The 22,856-nt window shown below is 49.6% G+C and overlaps 1 protein-coding gene across 1 annotated transcript in view; it reads left to right on the top strand.

The window, feature by feature from the left end:
- ZCWPW1 (zinc finger CW-type and PWWP domain containing 1) overlaps nucleotides 1–22,856 on the top strand; it is a 645,937-nt gene that overhangs the window by 400,048 nt on the left and 223,033 nt on the right. The window contains exon 8 of the mRNA XM_086945720.1: nucleotides 5,749–5,832. Coding sequence (XP_086801846.1) covers nucleotides 5,749–5,832 — 84 coding nt within the window. The remainder of the gene's footprint in view (nucleotides 1–5,748; nucleotides 5,833–22,856) is intronic.

Below are 22,856 nucleotides of genomic sequence, written 5' to 3'. Positions count from 1 at the left end.
GCACCTTCCCTCGGAGATTTCACACGAAGTTCCTCACGATCGTCGGGCTTGGACCGGTACCACTGATGCAGCCCCACAATGGGCGCCAACTGAAGGACTGGGTTCTTTAAGACCCAGCGGTGCCAGGGGACAACACCTGAAACCTTCGTGGGTAACCTGCTCCGGCGTACGAATGACAGAGACACGGGACACTTCCTTCGGCGTCAAAGATTCAAGGTTTATTTACTGCAGGGAAACACAGAAGTCACAGGAAGTACAACGAGTGTAGTTCGGGGAGACTGCTTCAAATTGGTTCTGTGGATCGCTCCTTTTATACACGATTCTCCCATAAGTTTACATGGTACACAAAGGTTTACGACTTGGTTCCCACAATTATCCCCGAGAGGGGTCGCTTTGGTCACTTTGATACATTCAAGGTCCGGAATATAAGTGCGGAAACATTTGGCGGTTCCCAACTGTAAAAACCCATCTTCCCACCATTAGTACATTCCAATCGGCAGTAAAACAGATCGAAGAAGGAACAAGAACAGGTGTGGAGGAAGATTGAAACAGTGGGGAGATTGGAAAGGGTGTTAAAGGGGAGGTATCGGGAAACACGAGCTACAGGCGTCAAAGGGACGTGCCTAATGAGATGCACGGCTGAGACAATACACCGGCACGGCAAGATGAGCCTCGATCGGGGCCATCTGCCTTACAGTATCATCCCCCTCGTCATAAAGACACTTTCAAAGGACATGTGTCTTCCGCAGATATCTTGGGAATCCCAGGGTCGCGAAGCGGACAACGTCCGTTCGCTGGCTACTTGAGGGCAAGAGACAAAATGGATGCCGTATCTAAGATGGAACCCGTGGGTACAGATGAAAAACCCACGTAACAAACGAACGGTTTAAGTTAGCACAGCGAAACTGCACACACTTATTAAACTCGTCATTTGCGGTTCGTAGATACCAGACTCGACCATATTCGTGCGAGTCGAAAACACCACTTAAAATTGCCACGGAACCTCAGAGCTAAGCACAATACAAAACTCTTACGAAAATACTTCAAGTTGCACAATTTACACAAATGCCCGAGGGGCACGAAAAACCATATACACTAAAAGTGGAATGCGAAATACTAGCAGGTAAGTAACAAGATCCAGAGGCTTCAGGATCGCTAGGACTACACTACTAAACACTAAGGTTAGAAGCAGGAGGCCTAGGGAGATCGGGTGCAGAGTGTGCACTCTCACGCGGGATGCGGGACAAAGTCTATGGAGGCTAGTATTTCTAAAGTTACTGTTTTCGGACGAATCCGACTAGGTAGACTTAAAACGAAAAAGGATCTGGACACTTGGATAGTGAACCTGCGTTGGAGCACCGAAATGCTCGGGTTACTTAGCCCAGGGACTGCGGCTGCATAGGGTTCAAAAGATGTTGGGAATCCTCGTTTTAGTTTATGGAGCCTGAAAGAAGAAGTTGCTGGCAGGCGACCAGTGAAGATGTTCGGTGTGATCCAAGCCTGGATCGGTGATGGAGACGACCTGAAAGCAGAGGGGACTCAGTTCTTAATCACTAGCCAGTGATTGTGTGGGCACCAGGATGGCACCGGATGAAGTCACCTCGACCAGGTGAGTGGGCGACGCTGGACTCTGCAGTCACACGGGATAGGAGGCGTTGTCGGCGACCAGGCTGGAGGTGCAAGCTGTCCCACGAAGGTGTCTGCTGTCGGCGATGCTGGACCCAAGATGTGGGCAACAAACCTTGGCAAAGGCAAGCCCACACGGTGGAGTCAAGATGGCGTCTGGAGTGGACCATGAGGGTCAGGGGTACTCCTCTTTTGGAGGGGACCAAGGGCCAGTCTGGAGCAACCAGACCAGCAGTGAAATCGTCGTGGTACGTCGTCAGAAGGGCCACTAGCCAACGGCAAGTGACCGGACAACGCGGTGAGCAGCTAAGCGCAGAAGGGCCCCACGCAGATCTCGTGGATGCTGGGGGGCTGGACTTCGGTGCTGGAGCCGCTCAGGGTTGGGGCTTCTCAAACCCCAGGGAACTCACTCGAGGGTCCCTCGGAGGTCGTGCAGGTTTTGAAGATGGCCGGTCCCTCAGGTCTCGTCACACCCACGAATCTCAGCTGGGCTGATGATGCAGTTAGAGGTCAAAGATGCCAGGGAATCCGGGTCTCGTCGAGCTGGTCAGTCTTGATCCGGAGGATGGACGTGCAGCAAACCGCGATGCTTAGGTGGTGCCTGCGGGTGCAGGGTGGCTACTCCTTAGCCACAAGGGAGAGTCTTCAAAGAAAGTCAAGAGTTCCTTTCGTGGAAAGTAGTTCAAGATTCAAGATGATCTAATTTGGGAAGGCCGCCCGCTCCTACCTTTATTCTAAGAAAAGGGGCTGGCACGCGACTAGGTCCTGCCCATGGGTGGGACCAGGAGAGGGGTGGTTACACCCCTCTCCCTTGTCCGGACTTTCCCCAGCTCAGGGGCTGGGGTGCCCCTGGAACTGGTTTGAGCCGGCATATGCACACTGAGCACCGGGGTGCCACTTGCAGTCACCTTCCTCTCAGCCCTGCCTACCTGGGATACACAAAACCCTGCCTGGGATGGTGCTAGCACCGCCCCTGACAGGAAACCCTTTGTCCGAGCTCTCCTCGCTGGAAGGACTCCCAGCAGCAGGAAGTCAGACTTGTGTCTGTGGTGGCAGCATCCATTTTGTGATGCTGAGGCTCGAGTTAACTTTAACCGGGGTTCACAGTTACATACATGTCGTGTCCCTCTAGAAGGGTGGAATGCTAACCCCGTCGCCAGAATTGGCGAGGGGTTAGTATTCCAATTCGTATGACACCTTACTCGACATGTTTTGATAAAGCGATACCAAAGTTGGCAAATAACCGCGAGGATTATAATGCACAGAAGAGTATATGGTACGCGTTATCATGGAACAGCTATTAGGACTTGGTTCCGCAAGCTGCAAACGGGCTCAGCTCATGCCAGAGCACCATCTCACATAATTCCAAGCACTCTGCATTCAGGATTGATAAGGCCTGCCATAGGAGTGACTGATAGGAATACATGTGTCCATTTTAGGTTCAGGTGGAGAAGTGTGGCTCACTGGTTAGAGGAGGCAGACCTGGAAGCTGAGGTCAGCCCTGAACCAGGGTTTAATTCCCGGCTCGGCGGGGTCTTGAGTCCTAAAATGTCCATGGACTCGACAATTCTCGCTCCGGTGCCTACTCGACTCACGGGTTCACACTCTGCGACTCTGGGCAATAGTTTACTTAATCTCCACAACGGCCCCTCGCGGCGGGATGCCTGGATTTCACCTTGCGGATACCCTGCCGGGGTTATCTCACTGGGGAATACCAGGACGGGTTCCCTAAGCAAGCGCTTAGAAACCAGTGGTGATTTGCGCTATATAAATTCCTGTACATTTACATTTACATTTAGATATAGGACTACTATATCTAAAGCAAAGGGTGATTACACCACCTTGCCCAAGCTGTCGTGCAGCCAGTTGTGTCAGATTTGGGTGGCCAGTCAGGGGTGGCATAATACATGCTGCAGCCCCTGGTAGGCCCTGGGTACACCTATGTCCTGGATACCTAAGGTATGCTGTACAGGGACTGATAAGGTGGCCCAATACCAATTGGTAAATGCACCTAAGGTACATATGCGTCAATTTAGAGAGAGAACAGCTAGGCTGTGGGTCCGATTAGCAGGCCCACAGCCAGGGAAAGTCGTAAACCAGTGAAGCAAAAAGCAAAAATCGGGGGTGACCATAGGATTGCAGACCCCACTCTCCTACAGTTATCACCAAATGCAACCGTACCTTTGGAATGGTGATCTTGCATACCAATCGAAGATTCATGCGAACTGTCCAAAATTCCTGACAGTTTTTTACTTGCATGAACCAATCTTCTCCCTGAATCCATCTGCCTCTGCTGTGAGAGCTTGCACTTTCTGGATGTCAAAAGGTGCAACACGTTCTAGATGGAAAAAAACAAACACTTGAGATCTTTGTGTCAGTCATTTGTCTCATCCAGCCATCCAATAAGAATCTGCCTATATCCAAGCAAGACATCACTTGGCTATCTTCCTGAATCACCTGCTGTCACAGCAAGGCAAATCATCCATTCTGGGGCAGAGCGTGGGCTCACTCCTCTAGAAGTATGGCAACACTGCTGCACTCTATTTACAGGACATTTGCTGTGCAGCCACATGGAAAACCAGGCATTACTGGCTGTATGTGAATGCAGCAGCTGAGCAGCTGACTCAGGAATGGGACAAACAGTTCTATGAAAACTGTGTCAATAAGTTGAGCCTACTTCTCGCTCTATTAAACTATGAAGTGCTCCTTCTTATTCTGAAAGATATGAAATATCCAATGCTGGAGAAGAAATTAGTTTGTTAGGGCCTGATTTAAAGTCTGTGAACAGGTTATTATGTCTCAAATGTATCTCCTGTCGGCATTATTACAAGTCGTTGAACAAAAAAAGGGACCCCTGTTAAGAATCACGGTTCCAAGAGTAGGGAAAGTACAACAATGTAACAACAATCCCATTGGTAACCAATTGGAAATAGTTCTTACAATAGACGGATATAGGCCAAACAAACATGTAAAAGGGAAAAAATGCTTTATTTGTGTTCACAATTAGTATGATAAATCAGATTAAATTACTGATATCACATATAAATTGAGTTAACAACATGAAAGATTGTTTTATATGAAATTATCTCGCAAAGCATTTAGTTTTCCAGGTAGGGAAAACTTATCCCATTCGAACACAACAACACATCAAACAAATATACCTAAATTAAAAAAAGACAAAGTAATACTAGTACAATAGCTAGTGAAAAACATGTTAAAACATTGAATATTTACTAATTAAAACAGAAGTTGTGTCTTAGTTAATAATCCGTTGGTAATCGTAATCATCTATAAAAACATTCTTTCTTGAAGTTAACTTGATTTATATGTGATATCAGGAATTTAATCAGGTTTATTATACTAATTTGTGACGGAGTAACCCATCTCCGAACTCTAAATATTACCCATAGTTAATTACCAGTTACTCCACTTCCCCAGTATTGATATAGTTACTAGATTCACATGTTACTCTTCCTCCTTCCAGGTCAGAGGATCACTTCCATCATATATACTCTGCATACTTGTGCTATGTAGTCTAAGCTATGTTGCACTTTCAGCCATGTAGAGAGCTCATCACTTTCATCTCATTTTTTGAAGTTCAGGTTGTAGTGTATGAGGTGGAAATGCTACTAAACAAACAATGTTGTTGAGGACCGTTGCCATTGTAAAATTGTTTACTGCTATGTAAAGTTACAGCAGATTCCTAGCCTGATGACAAATGATTCAAGCATGAGAATCGGAGAACTGGAGTTACAGGTAAGTGACTAATTTATTATTCACCACAATATTTTTTATATTCTTAGAATATTGTCCCCTTCATAATAGGTAATTCAATTGTATCCCCACTTGCTGATGAGGAGTACAAAAGTCGGTTTACTGATCTTTCAGCATACCTATCTTACAACAGTAGCAGTGCTGGATAGGATTTTTTTAAAGTTTGTATTATGCGCAGCAGTGAAATTGAACAACCCACGATGGTTGGTGAAATATAGCGAATAATGAGTTAACATTGTTATAATGTCTATAATAGGATTTTGAACTGTTTCCACTCACTTACTGTCTGCAGAGAGCATGTTGTGATTTCCATTGGTTCACACCCACCATTTAAATTTACAATTGCAGAAAAAGGGAAAAAACAAAGATTATAGCAAAAGGTTTGGCGTTGGGTTAAAGATGGCAGAGGAAGCAGAGAAAATGAATATTCAGGTACAGTTGAAATAAATAAAGACATGAGAGCTCGATATTTTTTTTTCTCATTTATAATGAATAAAATAGTATGATATTGACCTTGTCAGAAGGAATAAGACTGCATTGGACTTATTGTAAGGAGTTCAGTAGACTTGCCTCATACCATAAACTTTTAGGCATTATTTGTCCTTCATATTTCCCATCTGTGGGGATTCCAGCACAAGTATGGGAATTATACATACAAATAGATTTAAACATTGTATTCTTCTAATGGATACTTCTGACCACAGATTCCCCACCTTGTGAGTATTACCCCGGCTTCAGAATATATCCGGAAGCTTTAGAGCAGTACTCCTGCACACCAGTAGGTGGTTTAGAATGGCTCCCCACCGATGCCCCGGTAGAGATTAGTAGAGCCACCTGCAAGCACCACCCATGCATGCTGACATCAGTTATTTTCTTTCCGCTCCTTCGGATGCAGGTCCAACGCTACTCCTTGGTCTTTTCCAGGCCCTTTTTAGGTCTCGGCTGGCATAGGCTGCGCATGCGCAGTCTCGCTTGCAAAATCTTATGTTTTTGGGTAGATTTCACTAGCGGACTTTATGTCCTGCCCCTCTTTTCCATTGGCCAGCGTCACCGTTTAGGCTAAACGGTGGCCAGTCATTGGAAAAGAGCTTCCAGTGATGTATTATTTTCTGTCTTTGAGCCGTCCTACTTGGACTGGCTCACTTGACTTACTTGCGTCGCAAAAGGAATCTTATCTTTATGGGCCCATGTGTTTCAAACACATGGCCCCATAAAGATAAGCTCCGCGTTTGCCTAACGTTGCTTTCTTGAGTTAAACACGCCCTTCTTCCCTTGCGGAAGCCATGCCACATCCCTGCACAGCTGCACCGTGAGACAGGCTGTCTTCGCGCTCCTACATTCACGGCACAGTGCGCAGACGAGGATTTCCACCGGTAGGCTCCGGGTTGTTTCCCAGTCTCAACTTGTCATGCTGCCGAGTGCATCTTTAGGTAAGTCTCCGAACCCGGGTTCGCTAACCGTGTTAAATCTTGATCAGCGATCTCCAAACTACCATCCCGTGACCTACTAAACAGGGTCAGAACCCCTGCCTGAGCTCTGGATCCCTGTCAGATTTCCCATGTTTGGCTCTTGTGCTCACTCGATTGCTCTGACCTGGCCAATGGCGCCCCCCGCCATGGCTCCCCATGTGCCTGCTCTCTCAGTGAGTGAAGGAGGCTGCCGCCGCCGGCCCCATGCCTGCAGCCTCAGCAGCGCCGCCATCTTGGCGTCCCAGGAGACGAGAGGTGGCAGCAGCAGAAAGACAAGCGAGCCCAGATCACAGAGAGCTACAGGGTAGGAGCCAAGCAGAGTCGGGAGACCCCACGCCCTTAACCCTAACGGGGACTGAGGTGAGCCTAGATCTTCGCAGTTACCCTCCCTCACCACAGCTATGTAGGGTTCCAATGGGGGGGGGGTGTTGCTGAAGTACTAGTCCAGTACTAGTCTGCAGACTCAGGGGAGAGCCTCTTTAGCCACCCTCACTACCATTGCCTCACTACACCCCATGGGGCCCGCAGGGCTCACGTTCACCGGGCTAAGCCTCGCGCACCAAGATCGCCAAGTTGTTGGGGCTCTCGTGCTGGTCGCAATACAGTGGCCCACCGCCGCGTGACCAGCGTGATCAGCCTCAGACCCTGCTGCCGCAGCCCACAGGGCCCACATGCTGCCAACCAGGTCCTTCGGCGAAGCTCAGTACCTCTTCTTGTGTGGCAGGGGGGCTCCTGATGGAATACAGCGCCTGCAGCCATGCGGTCCGATCCCGATACGGGCCTGCCGTACGCCTGCCCCTCAGAGCTGCGAAGCCCTCTCCCAAATCGGACCGGCCACACCGCTGCTCCAGCTCACCTTCGGGGAATGCAGGCGTCCTTCCCCATATCTTTGGCCTCGCCTTGGGCCCCGGATGCCCGTGGAGGTGGCTGCAGCCTCAGCAGGCCCGGATCCGTGCCGCGTTGCAGATAGCCACATCACGTGTTACGGCACAGTAGATTTTCAGCACGTCTTCCCTCCAGGGGATTATTGGTGCTTCCCAGCCTTCGGTGCTTCCCAGCGATGCCCTCACAAAGTACTTTTATAACTTTTAAAACAGTATATACTTATGGAATGAGTAAGAGTGTTCTTAGAAAACAATTGGTGGGATATAGAGAAAACTTGCAGAATCACAGCATAACTTCAACCTTTACAACAGAAATCAAAAGATCAGAAGGCATGTGCAAAAAAATATTCAATATACTCTACTTCATACAATTTTAAGCTGTCAAGAAATAAGCCTCTCTGAAACCGATTTCAAATTTGTGTGATGCATAGCAGTAGCCATTTTGTGTTTCTGAGCTACTTTGTGTGTCTTTGTGCTCCAAAAGCCCATCAGCTCCTTCACCAACTTGCTAGCCTCTTAACACCCTTTACTCTCCAGTATGTCATGGAGTGAACCCTCTTATACATTGCTTCACTCTCCCACCTGTTACTTGACTTCACCTTTCTATTCTTCAAGTCCACTCATCCATTTCTTCACTCACCCCTCTATTCTTTCAATCACTGGGGAATTTTTCACTTACTGCTCCATTCCTCAAGGCCACCCTTCCATTTATATGCTCTAGCTTGATATTACTTGAGTTCGAGGCATGTGGGCTGCTGAATTCATATCTGCATAGATCGCCGCCTAGTGTTGGGTCCGGATGATTGCACATTGTTGTCCTGGAAGAGTCTTCGAAGTATCACGAGATAGGTGGCTCCTCCCCTGGACTACAGTGCGCATGGGCATCGCCTCCATCCCCAGATTGTTTTTTTCCGCCATTGGGTTCGGATGTGTTTCGGTTCCCTCTGTCGGAACCAATAGTTGTTCAAATTCTACTCGAGACCAAAAGGTCTTTAGGCTGAGCGTCGGTATAGTTGCGTACGGGTTTCTTGTCTGACTCTCAGCTCCGATCTCTTGCTGCCCTTCCACGTGCTTTCGGCGCGGACGGGCCTACATTACACTTCGGCTATGGAGCGAACACCGTTTAAGAAGTGCCCGGTGTGTAACTCCAAATATTCACACCTCGACGTGCACCCTGTGTGCAATACATGCTTGTCACCGGACCACAACGAAGACAGCTGCATGGCGTGTTCGAAATTCCGGTGCAAGAAGACTCTGAAGATTCGTCGGGCCAATAGGCTCTAGGCTAAGCTATCGGCTACTGCGGCGCCCCCACCAGACGACATATTCCAGGAATCTGTCGAAGGCGAAGACGACGTGCAAGGTTCGGACTCTAGTCCCGCGTCCGAGGGGGAGACCTACGGCGCGGGTGAGGAGAACTTTGATGAAGTCGCCGACGAGGTAGGGGACGACGATCGGGCTTTTGCCACTGTGGGGGATAGCTCGGAGGAGGAGCATCCCCAACCAGACTTAGGGGTTATTCCCCTTCATACGGCCCAGGTCGAGGGATCGCCTTCGGGCCTTACCCAAGATCTACTTATGAGTCCTACGTCCCCGCCTCCGGGCCCGGTCACGGACATTTATGAGAAGCCACTAACGTTGAAGAAAACGAAAGTGAAGCCGTCTGGTCACGCACCCTCGGATGCGAAACCGAAAGTGAAAGTCGCGCTGGTGCAGAAGGTTCTGGAGGCGTCAACTTCCAAGAAATTCAAGTTGGCCGACTTGAAGAGCCACGCCAAGATGGCCGACCCGAAACCCTCGGGGTCGGCGCAGAAGGCGAAGTCGTCCGACGCGGCTGCGTCGGTTCCGAAAGGGGTCGTGGACCCGAAGACGGCTCCGAAGAAGCGTCAGGGCGACGACGTGCATAGGCATGGGGCGTCGGCCCCGAAGACAGTGCCTGCAGGCGTTCAGGCTCTCGAAGCCGAGAGGTCGCTCGAGCCGGTCAAGCCCTCTCCGGCCTTGAAGAAGAAGGTAGCGGAATCCCTGCAGCGGATTCGAAAGGACAGTGTGGTTCCCGCACAGGACACTGTGACGCCTAAGCTCACGCCTAACCCTGCGAAGGAGCAAACGCCTATCCGTTTTACCCTACCGCCCAAGTCGGCGCCGAAGGCCTTCGCGCCGAAACAGGGCGGACCCTCGAAGGAGGTATTGACACCGAAAGCTGCCTTGGTGGTGTCGAAGCTTCGGCTCCAGCCGCTTGCTGAAGAGGAACGTCGTGAGGTAATCATCGACGCCAACACCGGGAAACTGTCTCTCCTCAAGAGGAAAATCACTACGGAACCGGCGTTGGAGCATTTTAAGATCCCTCTCAAAAACAAAAGGGACTCTGCAGACTCTTCGGCTCTGGTGGAACCTGTGTCCCCACAAGCCCTAGGACACTCGCCAACGCATTCCGCCGCAGGCGATGCGGACGAGGAAGACGCCGAGTACAACTATCCGGCGTACTCGGATCCGGAGGAGGAGCAAGAACCTTGGTCCGCCGGAGGCGACCCAGAGGGGCCGCAGTCGGGCCAGGACGCGCAGCTTTTTGCGGCCAAAACGTCCCCGACGGAGGACTCGGCGGCCTTTAACGCTCTGATCGGGAGAGCTGCGGCTAACCACGACGTCGAGCTGCACTCGGACCCCGTGGATGTGGACTTCTTATTTGACACTTTCTCAGTAGCTGAAAAGTCAGTCAAAACGCTGCTGATGCTTAAAGGGGTGCTTAAACATGCAACGGAGGTCTTCAAGGAGCCCACCCGGGCGCGTGTGGTCAACCCTCGCATCGACAGGAAATATAAGGCAGCGCCCTCGGATCCAACATATATCAAGGGACACTTGCCATTGGACTCATTGGTTGTTTCCAACGCTCGGAAAGGGCGAACTCGCAAACTACTGGTGACGCTCCTCCCCCAGACAAAGAGTCCAAGATCTTTGAGGCCTCAGGCAAACGGATTGGTGCACAGGCAGCTAATATCTGGAGAATATCTAACACACAAGCCCTACTTGCACGCTATGATAGGGCTCATTATGACACCTTAGAGGCAATACTGCAACACTTACCTGACCAGTACAAGGAGGCAGGAGAAATGCTGATTCAGGAAGGGAAGCTCATTACAAATGCATCCATAAAATGTGCACTAGATGTGGCAGAGACATCCTCCAGGGCGATCAATACCAGTGTGTTGCTTAGACGGCATGCCTGGCTTAGAATTTCAGGGTTCAAACCCGACATCCAAACTACAATACTGAATCAAACAGTTAATCCTGACCACCTGTTTGGCCCTGAGGTGGATGCGACACTGGAAAAGATGAAGAAAGATACGGAAACTGCCAAGTCTATGGGGGCCCTACAGAGTCAGCCGTTTCGGAGTGGTTCCTTTCGCCGCTCCACTTCCAGAGGCACCTCAAGGGGTCAGGCATCGCAGTCCACTCAGTATTACAAAAGTAACACCCAAACCTCGTACAACAACAAGGGTAGAGGGGGTTACAGAGGCAATAACGTCAAGGGCAGGGGATGTGGAAACAACAGCTCCAGGTCCACCACCGCCAACAAGCAGTGACGCCTTGTCACTGCCCCCCGACCATACAACACCGGTCGGGGGGAGACTCCAGCAGTTCCTGCCAGCGTGGAAATCCATCACCACGGACAGGTGGGTCAAGTCACTTATCCAGTACGGGTACTGTCTGGAACTTACTTCCATTCCACCGAACATACCCCCAAGGAGCCGTCCTATGTCCGGCGAGCACTTGACCTTGTTGCAGCAAGAAGTTCTAGTCATGCTGCAAAAAGGGGCGATAGAGCTCGTTCCATTGCAAGAGCGGGGAACAGGGGTTTACTCCCTGTATTTTCTGATCCCCAAAAAGGACGGATCCCTCAGGCCCATCCTGGACCTCAGACCCCTAAACTGGTACATCCTCTCGGAGCACTTCCATATGCTCACGTTACAGCAAGTGCTTCCCCTGCTTCAGCAAGGGGACTTCCTGGCTACGCTGGATCTGAAAGATGCCTATTTTCATATCCCCCTGCATCCTTCCCACAGGAAGTATCTCAGATTCACGATTCTAGACCAGCATTACCAGTTCAGGGTTCTGCCGTTCGGGGTCACCACGGCGCCAAGGGTATTTACAAAATGCCTAGCGACTGTGGCGGCGCATCTCCGTCGCCAGAACGTCCACGTCTACCCCTACTTGGACGACTGGCTCATTCAAGCAAAGACAGAACAGCAGTGCGTCGACCACGTGTCACGCACCATTCATCTCCTGCACGATCTGGGATTCTCTCTGAACTAACCAGAGTCCCATCTCCAGCCCGCCCACGTGCGACAGTATCTGGGCGCGACAATCAACACTATGGCAGCCACTGCGCAGCCAAATTCAGTGAGAATCGCCAGTATCCAGACGCTGATCCAACGATTCAGACCTCAGCACTCGCTTCCAGCGAAGGTGTTCATGCAGTTGATAGGCATGATGGCCTCCTGCATCTCCATTGTCCCGCACGCGAGACTACATATGCGTCCGCTTCAGGAGTGCTTAGCACGTCAGTGGACTCAGGCTCATGGGCAACTGACAGACCTAGTGTTGGTGAGCGGTCGGGCATACAACTCTCTGCATTGGTGGAATCCACAAAACCTTTGCAAGGGCCGACCATTCCAAGAGCCTGTGCCACAGATTATCCTGACGACGGACGCCTCTCTCCAGGGATGGGGAGCGCATGTACTCCAGTACACAGTGCAGGGACTATGGACAATACAGCAAAAGAAGATGCACATCAATGTGTTGGAACTGATGGCAATCTTCATGGCCTTGAAGGCGTTCAAAGTACATCTGTGCAACAAGGTCGTGTTGATCCGGACGGACAACATGACAGCCATGTACTACATTCAGAAGCAGGGAGGCACACACTCTCCGCAGCTGTCTCATCTGGCTCAGAGCATGTGGAAGTGGGCCATTCAGACGAACATCTTCCTCATGGCAGAGCATCTCCCGGGCAAGGACAACCAGATGGCGGACCTGCTCAGCAGGCACAGCCATCAAATGCACGAGTGGGAGATACATCCATCAGTACTCCAACCGTACTTCCAAAGGTGGGGTCATCCAGAGATAGACCTGTTCGCCACAAAGGAGAACGCAAAATGCCAAAGCTTCGCCGCCAGGTTCCCACACCCGCAATCACAGGGCAATGCGATGTGGATGAACTGGTCAGGCAGATTTGCGTACGCTTTTCCCCCAGCACCTCTGATACCGCTGGTGGCACGCAAGCTCAGGCAGCACTCGATGACTCTCATCCTGGTTGCTCCAACGTGGGCTCGCCAACCATGGTACACCACGTTTCTAGAACTGTCCGTGGTACCGCATCAAAGGCTTCATCTCACTCCCAGCCTTCTGACGCAGAGCCATGGCGACATTCAGCACCCAGATCCGCAACAGCTCAACCTGGCGATCTGGCTCCTGAAGTCCTAGAGTTTGGCTACCTCAATCTTCCTCCCGATTGCATGGACATCATTCGGGAGGCAAGGAAGCCCACTACGAGAGCTTGTTATGCGGCTAAATGGAAGAGTTTTGTCATCTACTGTGTTAACCACGATATTGACCCGCTGGATGCTTCCATCCAAAACATCATTTGTTACCTCTTCCATCTGTATCAATGCAATCTGGCGTACTCTTCCATCCGCATTCACCTGTCTGCTATGGCAGCATACCTCCAGAATAGGCAACACCTATCACTCTTTAAGGTCCCTGCTATCAAGGCCTTCCTGGAAGGACTCAAAAGGGCCATTCCACCAAGGACCCCACCAGCTCCAGAATGGAACCTCAATGTGGTTCTTACAAGGCTGATGGGTCCTCCCTTCGAGCCACTGCACTCTTGTGAGCTTCAGTTTTTGACTTGGAAGGTTGCGTTCTTAGTAGCAATTACATCGCTACGGAGGGTTAGCGAGCTGCAGGCGCTCACCATCCAAGAACCTTTCTTCCAAGTACATGCTAACAGGGTGGTGCTCCGCACTAACCCTAAATTCCTACCCAAGGTGGTATCTCAATTCCACATAAACCAGACAATTGAGTTGCCGGTGTTTTTCCAAAACCCAGAGACGCTGGCGGAGCGGATGCTCCACACCCTTGATGTTAAGAGAGCCTTGATGTACTATGTAGACAGGACAAAAGATTTTCGCAAAACCAAGCAGCTTTTTGTTGCTTTTGCCACACACCACAAGGGAAACGCTATCTCCAAAGCTGGGATCGCTAGGTGGATAGTGAAATGCATTCAGATCTGTTACGCTAAAGCTAAGTGCACTCTCACTATCCCCCCAAGGGCCCACTCCACCAGGAAGTTGGGGGCCTCTATGGCTTTCCTAGGTAACATTCCCTTAGAAGATATCTGTAGAGCAGCCACATGGTCTACCACACATACTTTCACTAAACACTACTGTGTAGACGTGCATTCCAAACAGCAGGCAGCTGTTGGTCAGGCTGTTCTCAAAACACTTTTTCAGACTGCTGCAGCTGGCACGGGCGGCCGCCGCTAATGGAGGGACTGCTATGTATTCTATGCACAGATATGAATTCAGCAGCCCACATGCCTCGAACTGCAAATGCTACTTACCAGTATGCATCTGTTCTTGGCATGTAGGGCTGCTGACATTCATATCGCCCACCCTCCTCCCCGGCGCCCGTAGCAGCTGCAGTATTTCATTCATATGTAAATATGTATATGCTCATAGCATGGTCATCACTCACATACTTCACTCCATCTCTGCCAATGGCTAAAAACAATCTGGGGATGGAGGCGATGCCCATGCGCACTGTAGTCCAGGGGAGGAGCCACCTATCTCGTGATACTTCGAAGACTCTTCCAGGACAACAATGTGCAATCATCCGGACCCAACACTAGGCGGCGATCTATGCACAGATATGAATGTCAGCAGCCCTACATGCCAAGAACAGATGCATATTGGTAAGTAGCATTTGCATTACACATCCACTCCTTCATCACACATCACATCCACTCCTTCATCACACATCAAATCCACCCCTTCATCACACATCAAATCCCCTCCTTCATCACACATCCACTTCTTCATCTCACATCCACTCCTTCATTTCACATCCACTCCTTCATCACACAATCACTTCTTCGTCTCACATCCACACCTTCATCACACATCCACTTCTTGGTCACACATCCACTCCTTCATAGGCTATCCATTACTTCATCACACATCCACTACTTTCTTTACTACTCTCTCTCTACTACTCTACTACTCTTTACTACTCTTTATTACTAGCTACTACTCATTCTCTAGTACTCTCTACTACTCACTCTCTACTACTACTCACTCTCTACTACTACTCACTACTACTCTCTACCACTCACTCTACTAGTCTCTACTGCTCACTACTACTCTCTACTACTTTACTCACTATATCTACTACTCACTCTCTAGTACTCTACTACTCTCTACTCACTCTCTACTACTCACTACACTCTCTACTACACCTTTCTCTCTACTACTCTCTATCTCTCTCTTCCTCTCTACGCGCACACATATGCGCACACATATGTATATATATGCTTATGAATTTATATGTATATATGTTTGTGTGTATATATATATATATATATATTTACATACATATGTAAACATATATTTATATATCTGCATAGCTATATAAATACAAATAACTAAAACACTAGTAAAAGCTAAGCTAAAAAGCCACCCAATTACAAACAGAATTGCTTTAACTTAAATGAGGGCGAGACCAATTGCATTTTCAATGCTTGTTCAAAATATTTTCCAGTGTGCAGGAGAAATGACAAAGCAGGGTTCAAGCCGTATATGGACTCACAAAAAGATTGTTTATGACAGACCATTATGAAGTATCGATTCCAGGGTATGCCATGACTGCTCCCAGATGAATCTGAAGGCCATACAACCGCTCTTCTTCCCCCACTTTGATTCGTTAGTGGTGACAGATGGGCTTAGGAGGCCATCTGGGACAGGTAGAGATCAGAAGCCTCCTGCCTCTAAACACCAGGGCAGACAAACTCAGACACCAACTCTTAGCGACACCACGAGTGACAGTTACACCCCTAGGTAGCGCAGGTGTCTTCCATCAATGAGGAGAGCCCTGGCTTGTTTTTTTCCACCACCGTTGAGAAAGTGCAATGTCAGCACTTTTTTGCTCTGAAGTTCTCAAATAAAGTTCAAAACAATGTTCACAAGGAACTCATTTTTCTCTTCAGGGGATCCTCATCAATAGTCATAAGCACTGAATATTCCCGCCCATGTGCGGGACCCCGGAAACAATATAAAAATATATATGTAAAAACACATATATCTCGCTCCACATATATGTACATACATATATTATTTTTCTCACACCAATGCAGCTCCAAAACTGAGGCTAAAACAATGTAATCACATGTACATGTACTGCAATTAGTAAGGAAACAAAAAAAACACATTAGGTCAAATTTCCCTTGAACTTTGTGTTTTAATGAGTAAAACCACTCATAAATCCTGAAAATTGCTTATAAATAGACATTGTTAGCCCCCAGGCTGCATTGTAAAAACAATAGCATAGAAAATGAAACCTTTTTCAACAAAAACTGGCACCGTGCCTTTAAGGCAGCCATGACCCCAGGCTTCCCATCATGCCTCAGGGGTGACAGTTAGGTCAGTTGTTCTTTCCGGCTCCTTCAGTCAGGACCCTGGTGAAACAGCTCCCTTTCATTTTGGCTTTCTGTCAAAAAATATTCGTATTAATCTACAAATTTTGCTTTCACTCGACTTCTTTTAGACTTAGGGTGTTACTACTACCTTTTTTAGGCTAAAAAAGGTAATTTTTCTGTCAAAATGCCTTCCCTCTTTGACAGATGCCCTTCATGTGGAAGGAAGATGGCCAAGACTGACACTCATTCAGTGTGTATCCTGTGCCTACCAGACTCTCATTCTTCAAAAACCTGTGAACACTGCCAGGTTTTGTCGTCCAGAACTCTCAAAGACCGAGAGAGAATTCGCATTTATGGACTTTCTGAGAGAGGAAACTCTCCCAAGAAGCAGAAAAGTTGCAGGGCGCGGTCGACGTCGAGAGGAGTCCCGACTTGTTCACCTTCGGCGTTGGGATCGGCGTCGAAGAAGCAGTCGACGGCGACGAAGATGTCTTCAGCGCCGAAAGGCAAGGTACCTCCGCTACAGACAGCGTCGAGGGGTAGGTCGCCGTTGAAGCAGAGGAGCTCGACGGCGAGCCAGCCGGCGTCGAAGTAGCATCGTCATGTTGTGACGTCGAGGCATTCTCCGTCGACGCCTAGTCACCTCTGTCGACACATCGTCGATCGACGTCGAAGCAGCCCACGTCGACGCCTAGTCAACGGCGTTCGACGTCGAGGCAGCCTCCGTCGCAGTCAGTTCAGCGGCATTCGACGTCGAAGCAGCCTCCGTCGCCATCAGGCAGGCAACCTTCAATGGCGAGACGCTCTATGTCGAAGGACAGTCATCGACATTCGAGGTTGAGAGAACATTCGACGTCAGAGCAGTGGCGCTCGACGTCGGAGCATCCTCCGCCGTCACACAGGAGATCAGCGTCGAGGAGATCACGGTCGATGTCGAGAGGGCCTCCATCTGCTCGGTGTTCGACGTCGAAGCAGCCACCGTCGACCGGTCAGCGGAGATCCAGGGAGCGAGGCGACTCGAATTCAGGGAATGTCTCCCCTACAAGAAGACAGGAGAGGTCACCCTTGAGGCAGGTGGTGCAAGAGATGGAGAGTCAATCATTGGACCAGCCTCAGGCCCTGAGGTCTCAACAGGGTTCCCCAAGGTCAGCAGCGGCTGCAGAGGTGGAACAATCACCGATACTGTATCCTCCCGTCAAAAGGAGAAGGGTCTCGATTGAGAGAGGTCGGTCGAGGTCTTCCTCTAGACGGTCTCTGGTGAGCCTGTCCTCATCTTCCTCGGCATCTCGAAGTGACAGATCTTTGGATGGAGAAGTCAGCTCTTCGGATAGGGAGAGGTCCAAGTCCCCTGCAAGGTTGCAGCAGGAACAAGCGGATCAGCCTCCTCCTACACGTTCGCCAGTGAGGGATCACACCCAGAAATCTCCTCCTGTTCTTCTTTCCCCAAGGTGGTATAGACCTCTTCACCACTGGGCCAAGGACAAAAAGACGGCGGATCGTTTGAGGGTGTATCAAGATCAAGCCTCCCGTTACAAAGAGCGGTCTCGCTCTATAGTGCACTCAAGTAAGAGAAGATCTAGCCACAGGGAGCGATCTCGTTCTAGAGCGCGCTCAAGTAGGAGAAGATCTAGGTCCAGGAGCAGAGGGCAGAGGGCGGACTCATAGTTCTTCAAGTTCATCGAGGACCCGCTCTCACAGGAATTACTCCCCGACTCTAACAGACAGCCCACAATCGAGAATATCTCCAACTGAGGATATTTTCTCGTTCCAAGACTTCTTGGGCAGGGGAGCCCTGAAGCTAGGAGTGCCTATGACAGCTCCGCAGGTCAAGACGACGGTCATGTTTGAAACCCTACAGCACAGATCGGCACCCAAACCTTTATTGCCGTTGGTCCCGGGTATCATGGATCCAGTGAATGAGGTCTTCTTGACTCCGGCTACGGTGAAGTGAGTTCCAGCGAGGATCCTCAAGAAATATCGCTCTCCTGAAGAGGATCCCCTGTTCCTCAAGTCCGACCCACCACCAGATTCAGTAATCATTGCAGCGGATAAAAAAATCCAATGCGGTGGCCTCATCATCCACGGTACCGCCGGATAAGGACAGCAAGTTACAAGACTCATGGGGGAGAAGAGTGTGTCCAAGAGTGTAACACCTCAGCCTCGTTCCTTAAGGTCGCCAATGCGTAAGCTCTACTGGGCAGATATGATAGATCTCTGTGGGACTCGCTTCAGAGGTTTTCTGAAAAACTTCCTCAGGAAGATAGAAAGGACTTTGAGGAGATTCTGATGGAGGGCAGTCAAGTCTCCAATCAGATTATAGGAGCGGCGGCAGATGGAGCTACTTTTTCTGCGCATGGTTTTGCGCATGGAATCACAGCGAGGAGATCCTCATGGTTGCGCCTAACAGCATTGAAACCCGAGGCTCAAGCCAGAATACTAAATCTTCCTTTTTCGGGCACATCTTTCTTTGGAACGAGTGCTGATGAGGAGATGCAACCGATGAAAACGTAGTTAGACACCCTTAAAGCCGTGGGGCTTGAAAAGAAAAAGGAATTCCGGAAGAAGTTCCGTTCTGACAACAAGGGCTCTTCGAAGCAGAGGGTTCAAACCCCTCACTGGCAGAAGGGCCAGAACCAGCAAGGCCAACAAAAATTGCAGTATAAAGGCAAGCGCAATTCCAAAGGAAGCGGGAATCAGCGCTAAGGCAACAGCTTCAATAAGCCTCAGCAGAAGCAATGAGGCTTCACTTCCCCCAGCGCCGTTGTCCACTCCAGTGGGGGGAAGCATTGCACATCACAGGACAGAGTGGGAGGCCATTACAAAAGATCAATGGGTGTTGTCTGTGCTGCAGAATGGGTACTGTCTTCGCTTTCATCGTCTACCTCCACTCGTTCCTCTGATGCCAACGTCAAGCCACCAGCTACAAATGCTAAAGAAAGAAGTAGCGACACTCCTCGAAAAATCAGCCATCGAGAGGGTGCCGGTGGCTCAAAGGGGGAAAGGAGTCTATTCGAGGTATTTTCTGGTCAGAAAAAAGGGCCAAAAGACAGAATACAGGCCCATTCTGGACCTGAGAACACTCAATCTACATGTCAGAAAAGAAAAGTTTCGCATGTTGGCGCTTCACCAAATATATCCACATCTCAGGAAGGGGGATTGGATGTGTTCGCTGGACCTTCAAGATGCATACTTTCATGTCCCGATACAGCCCGATCACAGGAGATTCCTTTGATTCCGGGTGGGGACCTCCCACTACCAGTTCAAGGTCCTACCGTTTGGGTTGAAGTCGGCCCCCAGGGTGTTCACGAAGTGTGTCCCAGTGGTGGCGGCAGCTCTACGCCGCAGGGAGGTCTTCGTATACCCGTACCTAGACGATTGGCTGTTGAAAGGTCCTTCTCCAGACAACATAAGGAATCAATTCCAGACCTGCATAGAGCTCTGTCAGCGTCTAGGCCTGCATGTCAACTACAGCAAGTCTTTCTCCCAACCCACTCAGAAGATTCACTTCCTAGGAGCTCTGCTAGACTCCGAGGTAGGAAAAGTGTTTCCTTCGGAGGAGAGACAGTCTTCGATAACGCTCAAGTGCCAGCAAGTTCTTCGCAACAGGACTCAGAAAGTGCGAAAGATATCCTCCCTCTTAGGGTCGATGGCTTCATGCATCTTCTTAGTACCGAATGCCAGACTTCGGATGCGTCCTCTTCAGCAGGATCTGAAGGACAAATGGGAACAGCAATCAGATCGCTGGGATGATCAGATCACTTTGTCAGAGGTAGCTCGAGCTTCCATCCCGTGGTGGACAAAGAAGCAGAACATGCAGGTGGAAGTTCTCTTCCATCAACCTCCTCCTGCGCAAACGATAATCACAGACGCGTCTTTACAAGGCTGGGGGGCGCACATCAGGGCCTCTCCAAGTGCAGGGTCTGTGGTCTTCCAAAGAAAGCACCTACCACATCAACTTGCTGGAATTGAGAGCGGGACACCTGGCCCTCAAAGCGTTCCTTCCCTCGCTTCATGAGGCAACGGTTCTAGTACAAACGGACAACACCACCACGATGTACTATTTGAGCAAGCAGGGAGAAACACGCTCAAGGACTCTATCACTGGAAGCTCAGCACATCTGGCATTGGCTTCTGGCTCGCAAGTTGTCTGTTCAAGCAGTCCACCTCCCAGGAGAGCAGAATGTGAGGGCGGACGCACTAAGTCGGCACTTCGAAGACAGAGAAGACTGGGTTCTCAACGACGAAGTGCTAGAAGACATTTTCCAGTCTTGGGGTCGTACTTCCATAGACCTCTTAGCGGACGACATAAACAGCAAATGCCCAAGCTTCGCCTCAAGGTTCTACCGACCAGGAACGAGAGGGAATGCTCTTTTGATCGACTGGTCAGGGGAATTTGTGTACGCCTTTCCTCCCCGTCCGCTGATCCCGAAGGTGGTGAGCAAGCTGAACCACTCGTGCACAACTATGATCCTGATTGCCCCCGACTGGCCGAGACAATGGTGGTACACTGACCTACTTCACCTGTCAGTGTCTCCTCACAAGAGGCTTCCGTGCAGGCCGGACCTGTTATCGAAGATGAACGGGAGGAGTCACCATCCCAACCTTCCGTCACTGAACTTGGCAGTATGGCTCCTGAGGTCATTCAGTACGGCCATCTAGGACTGCCACAAGACTGCATGTCCATTCTGGGAAAAGCACGACGCCCTTCTGAAGGAGGGTAGCTCCTGACTATGGTTGCCCCCAACTTTTTGCCTTGTGTTTTAGCTGGTTTTTGACATAGTTGGCCTGGGACCCTGCCAATCAGGACCCCAGGCCTACTGCTCTCTCTGTAAAATGGATTCCATGTACCTTAGGTGCATTAACCAATTGGTACTGGGCCACCTTATCAGACCCTGTAACTCAGGGCATAGGTGTACCCAGGGCCTACCAGGGGCTGCAGCATGTATTATGCCACCCCTGGCTGGCCATCTAAATCTGACACAACTGGCTGCACGACAGCTGGGGCAAAGTGGTGTAATCACCCTTTGCTGTAGATATAGTATAACTATATCTAACCCTAAAATAGGCACATGTATTCCTATCAGTCACTCCTATGGCAGGCCTTAACAATCCTGAAGGCAGAGTGCTTGGAATTATGTGAGATGGTGCTCTGGCATGAGCTGAGCCCGTCTGCAGCTTGCGGAACCAAGTCCTAATAGCTGCTCTATGATAACGAATACCATATACTCTTAAGTGCCTTATAATCCTCGCGGTTATTTGCCAACTTTGGTATCGCTTTATCAAAACATGTCGAGTAAGGTGTCGTACGAATTGGAATACTAACCCCTCGCCAATTCTGGCGACGGGGTTAGCATTCCACCCTTCTAGAAGGACATGACATGTATGTAACTGTGAACCCCGGTTAAAGTTAACTCGAGCCTCAGCATCACAAAATGGATGCTGCCACCACAGACACAAGTCTGACCCCCTGCAGCTGGGAGTCCTTCCAGCGAGGGGAGCTTGGACAAAGGGTTTCCTGCCTTGGGAGGTGCTAGCACCACCCCAGACAGGATTTTGTGTATTAGGTAGGACAGGGCTCAAGGGAATGAGACATGCCTGGGGCAAGTAACACATCTGTGATGCAGACTATAACTGCTTAAAAAAATTACCTACTTCGGCTGAAGTCCGGTATACCTAAAAACAAAGGTGTATGGTCTCGTTCAAAATACATGGGTGTGTATGGAATATTGATGCGAATAATACTGCGACTCCATGGAGGGTCATGAATGAATACATTCTGACTATGATTTAATCAGAGCAACAACTTTAGTTGCAGATTGTGTATTGATCTAGATAAATGAGTTCCTTGTGAATATTGTTTTGTACGTTGACTTACCCAGCTTACAGGGACGGATGGGTTGCTCTTGTTTTCTAAAATATTGAAGTTCTCAAATTAGGCTCTGTCTCTGAGGCGTATCCTGCCTAGAGTGGATCTAGGGCCTCCTGTATTCCTTCCCTCCTCTGTCACTCCTGTCTCGAGCTCTAAGGAAGATCAGGCACTGGATTGGGCCCATAGAGTGAGGATCTTTTTTCGCAGCATCAGGGAGGTGTGCTTCACCCAGGCCTGTGCAATCTACATCTCCGTGCTTGGAGATGGAGCTGCTTCAGTTGACCTAATTTGACCTTCTTTTTATTGTTGTTGATGTCATCTTGGAGCTAGGCGTCCCAAATTTGGTGTGTGTTTTTACGGTACTCACCAGATTGACCTGCTGTAGGCCAAGCTGTCTGGTGCTTTGTTGTTTTGTCCTTGACACAGCAAGGACTGGCTTGGGCACTGTTAAAGGTTACTTTCCAGCTGTCACTTTTCTGTCAGCTTTATTACAGTTGTCAGATCAGCCTGTTGTGATGAGATTTTTCAAAGGTTAGCAAAGTTTAT

Source organism: Lissotriton vulgaris, chromosome 12, assembly GCF_964263255.1.
Source record: "Lissotriton vulgaris chromosome 12, aLisVul1.2, whole genome shotgun sequence".
Taxonomy (NCBI): domain Eukaryota; kingdom Metazoa; phylum Chordata; class Amphibia; order Caudata; family Salamandridae; genus Lissotriton; species Lissotriton vulgaris.
The sequence above is the reverse complement of the archived record's forward strand: the minus strand, read 5'-3'. Positions and strand labels throughout refer to the sequence as shown.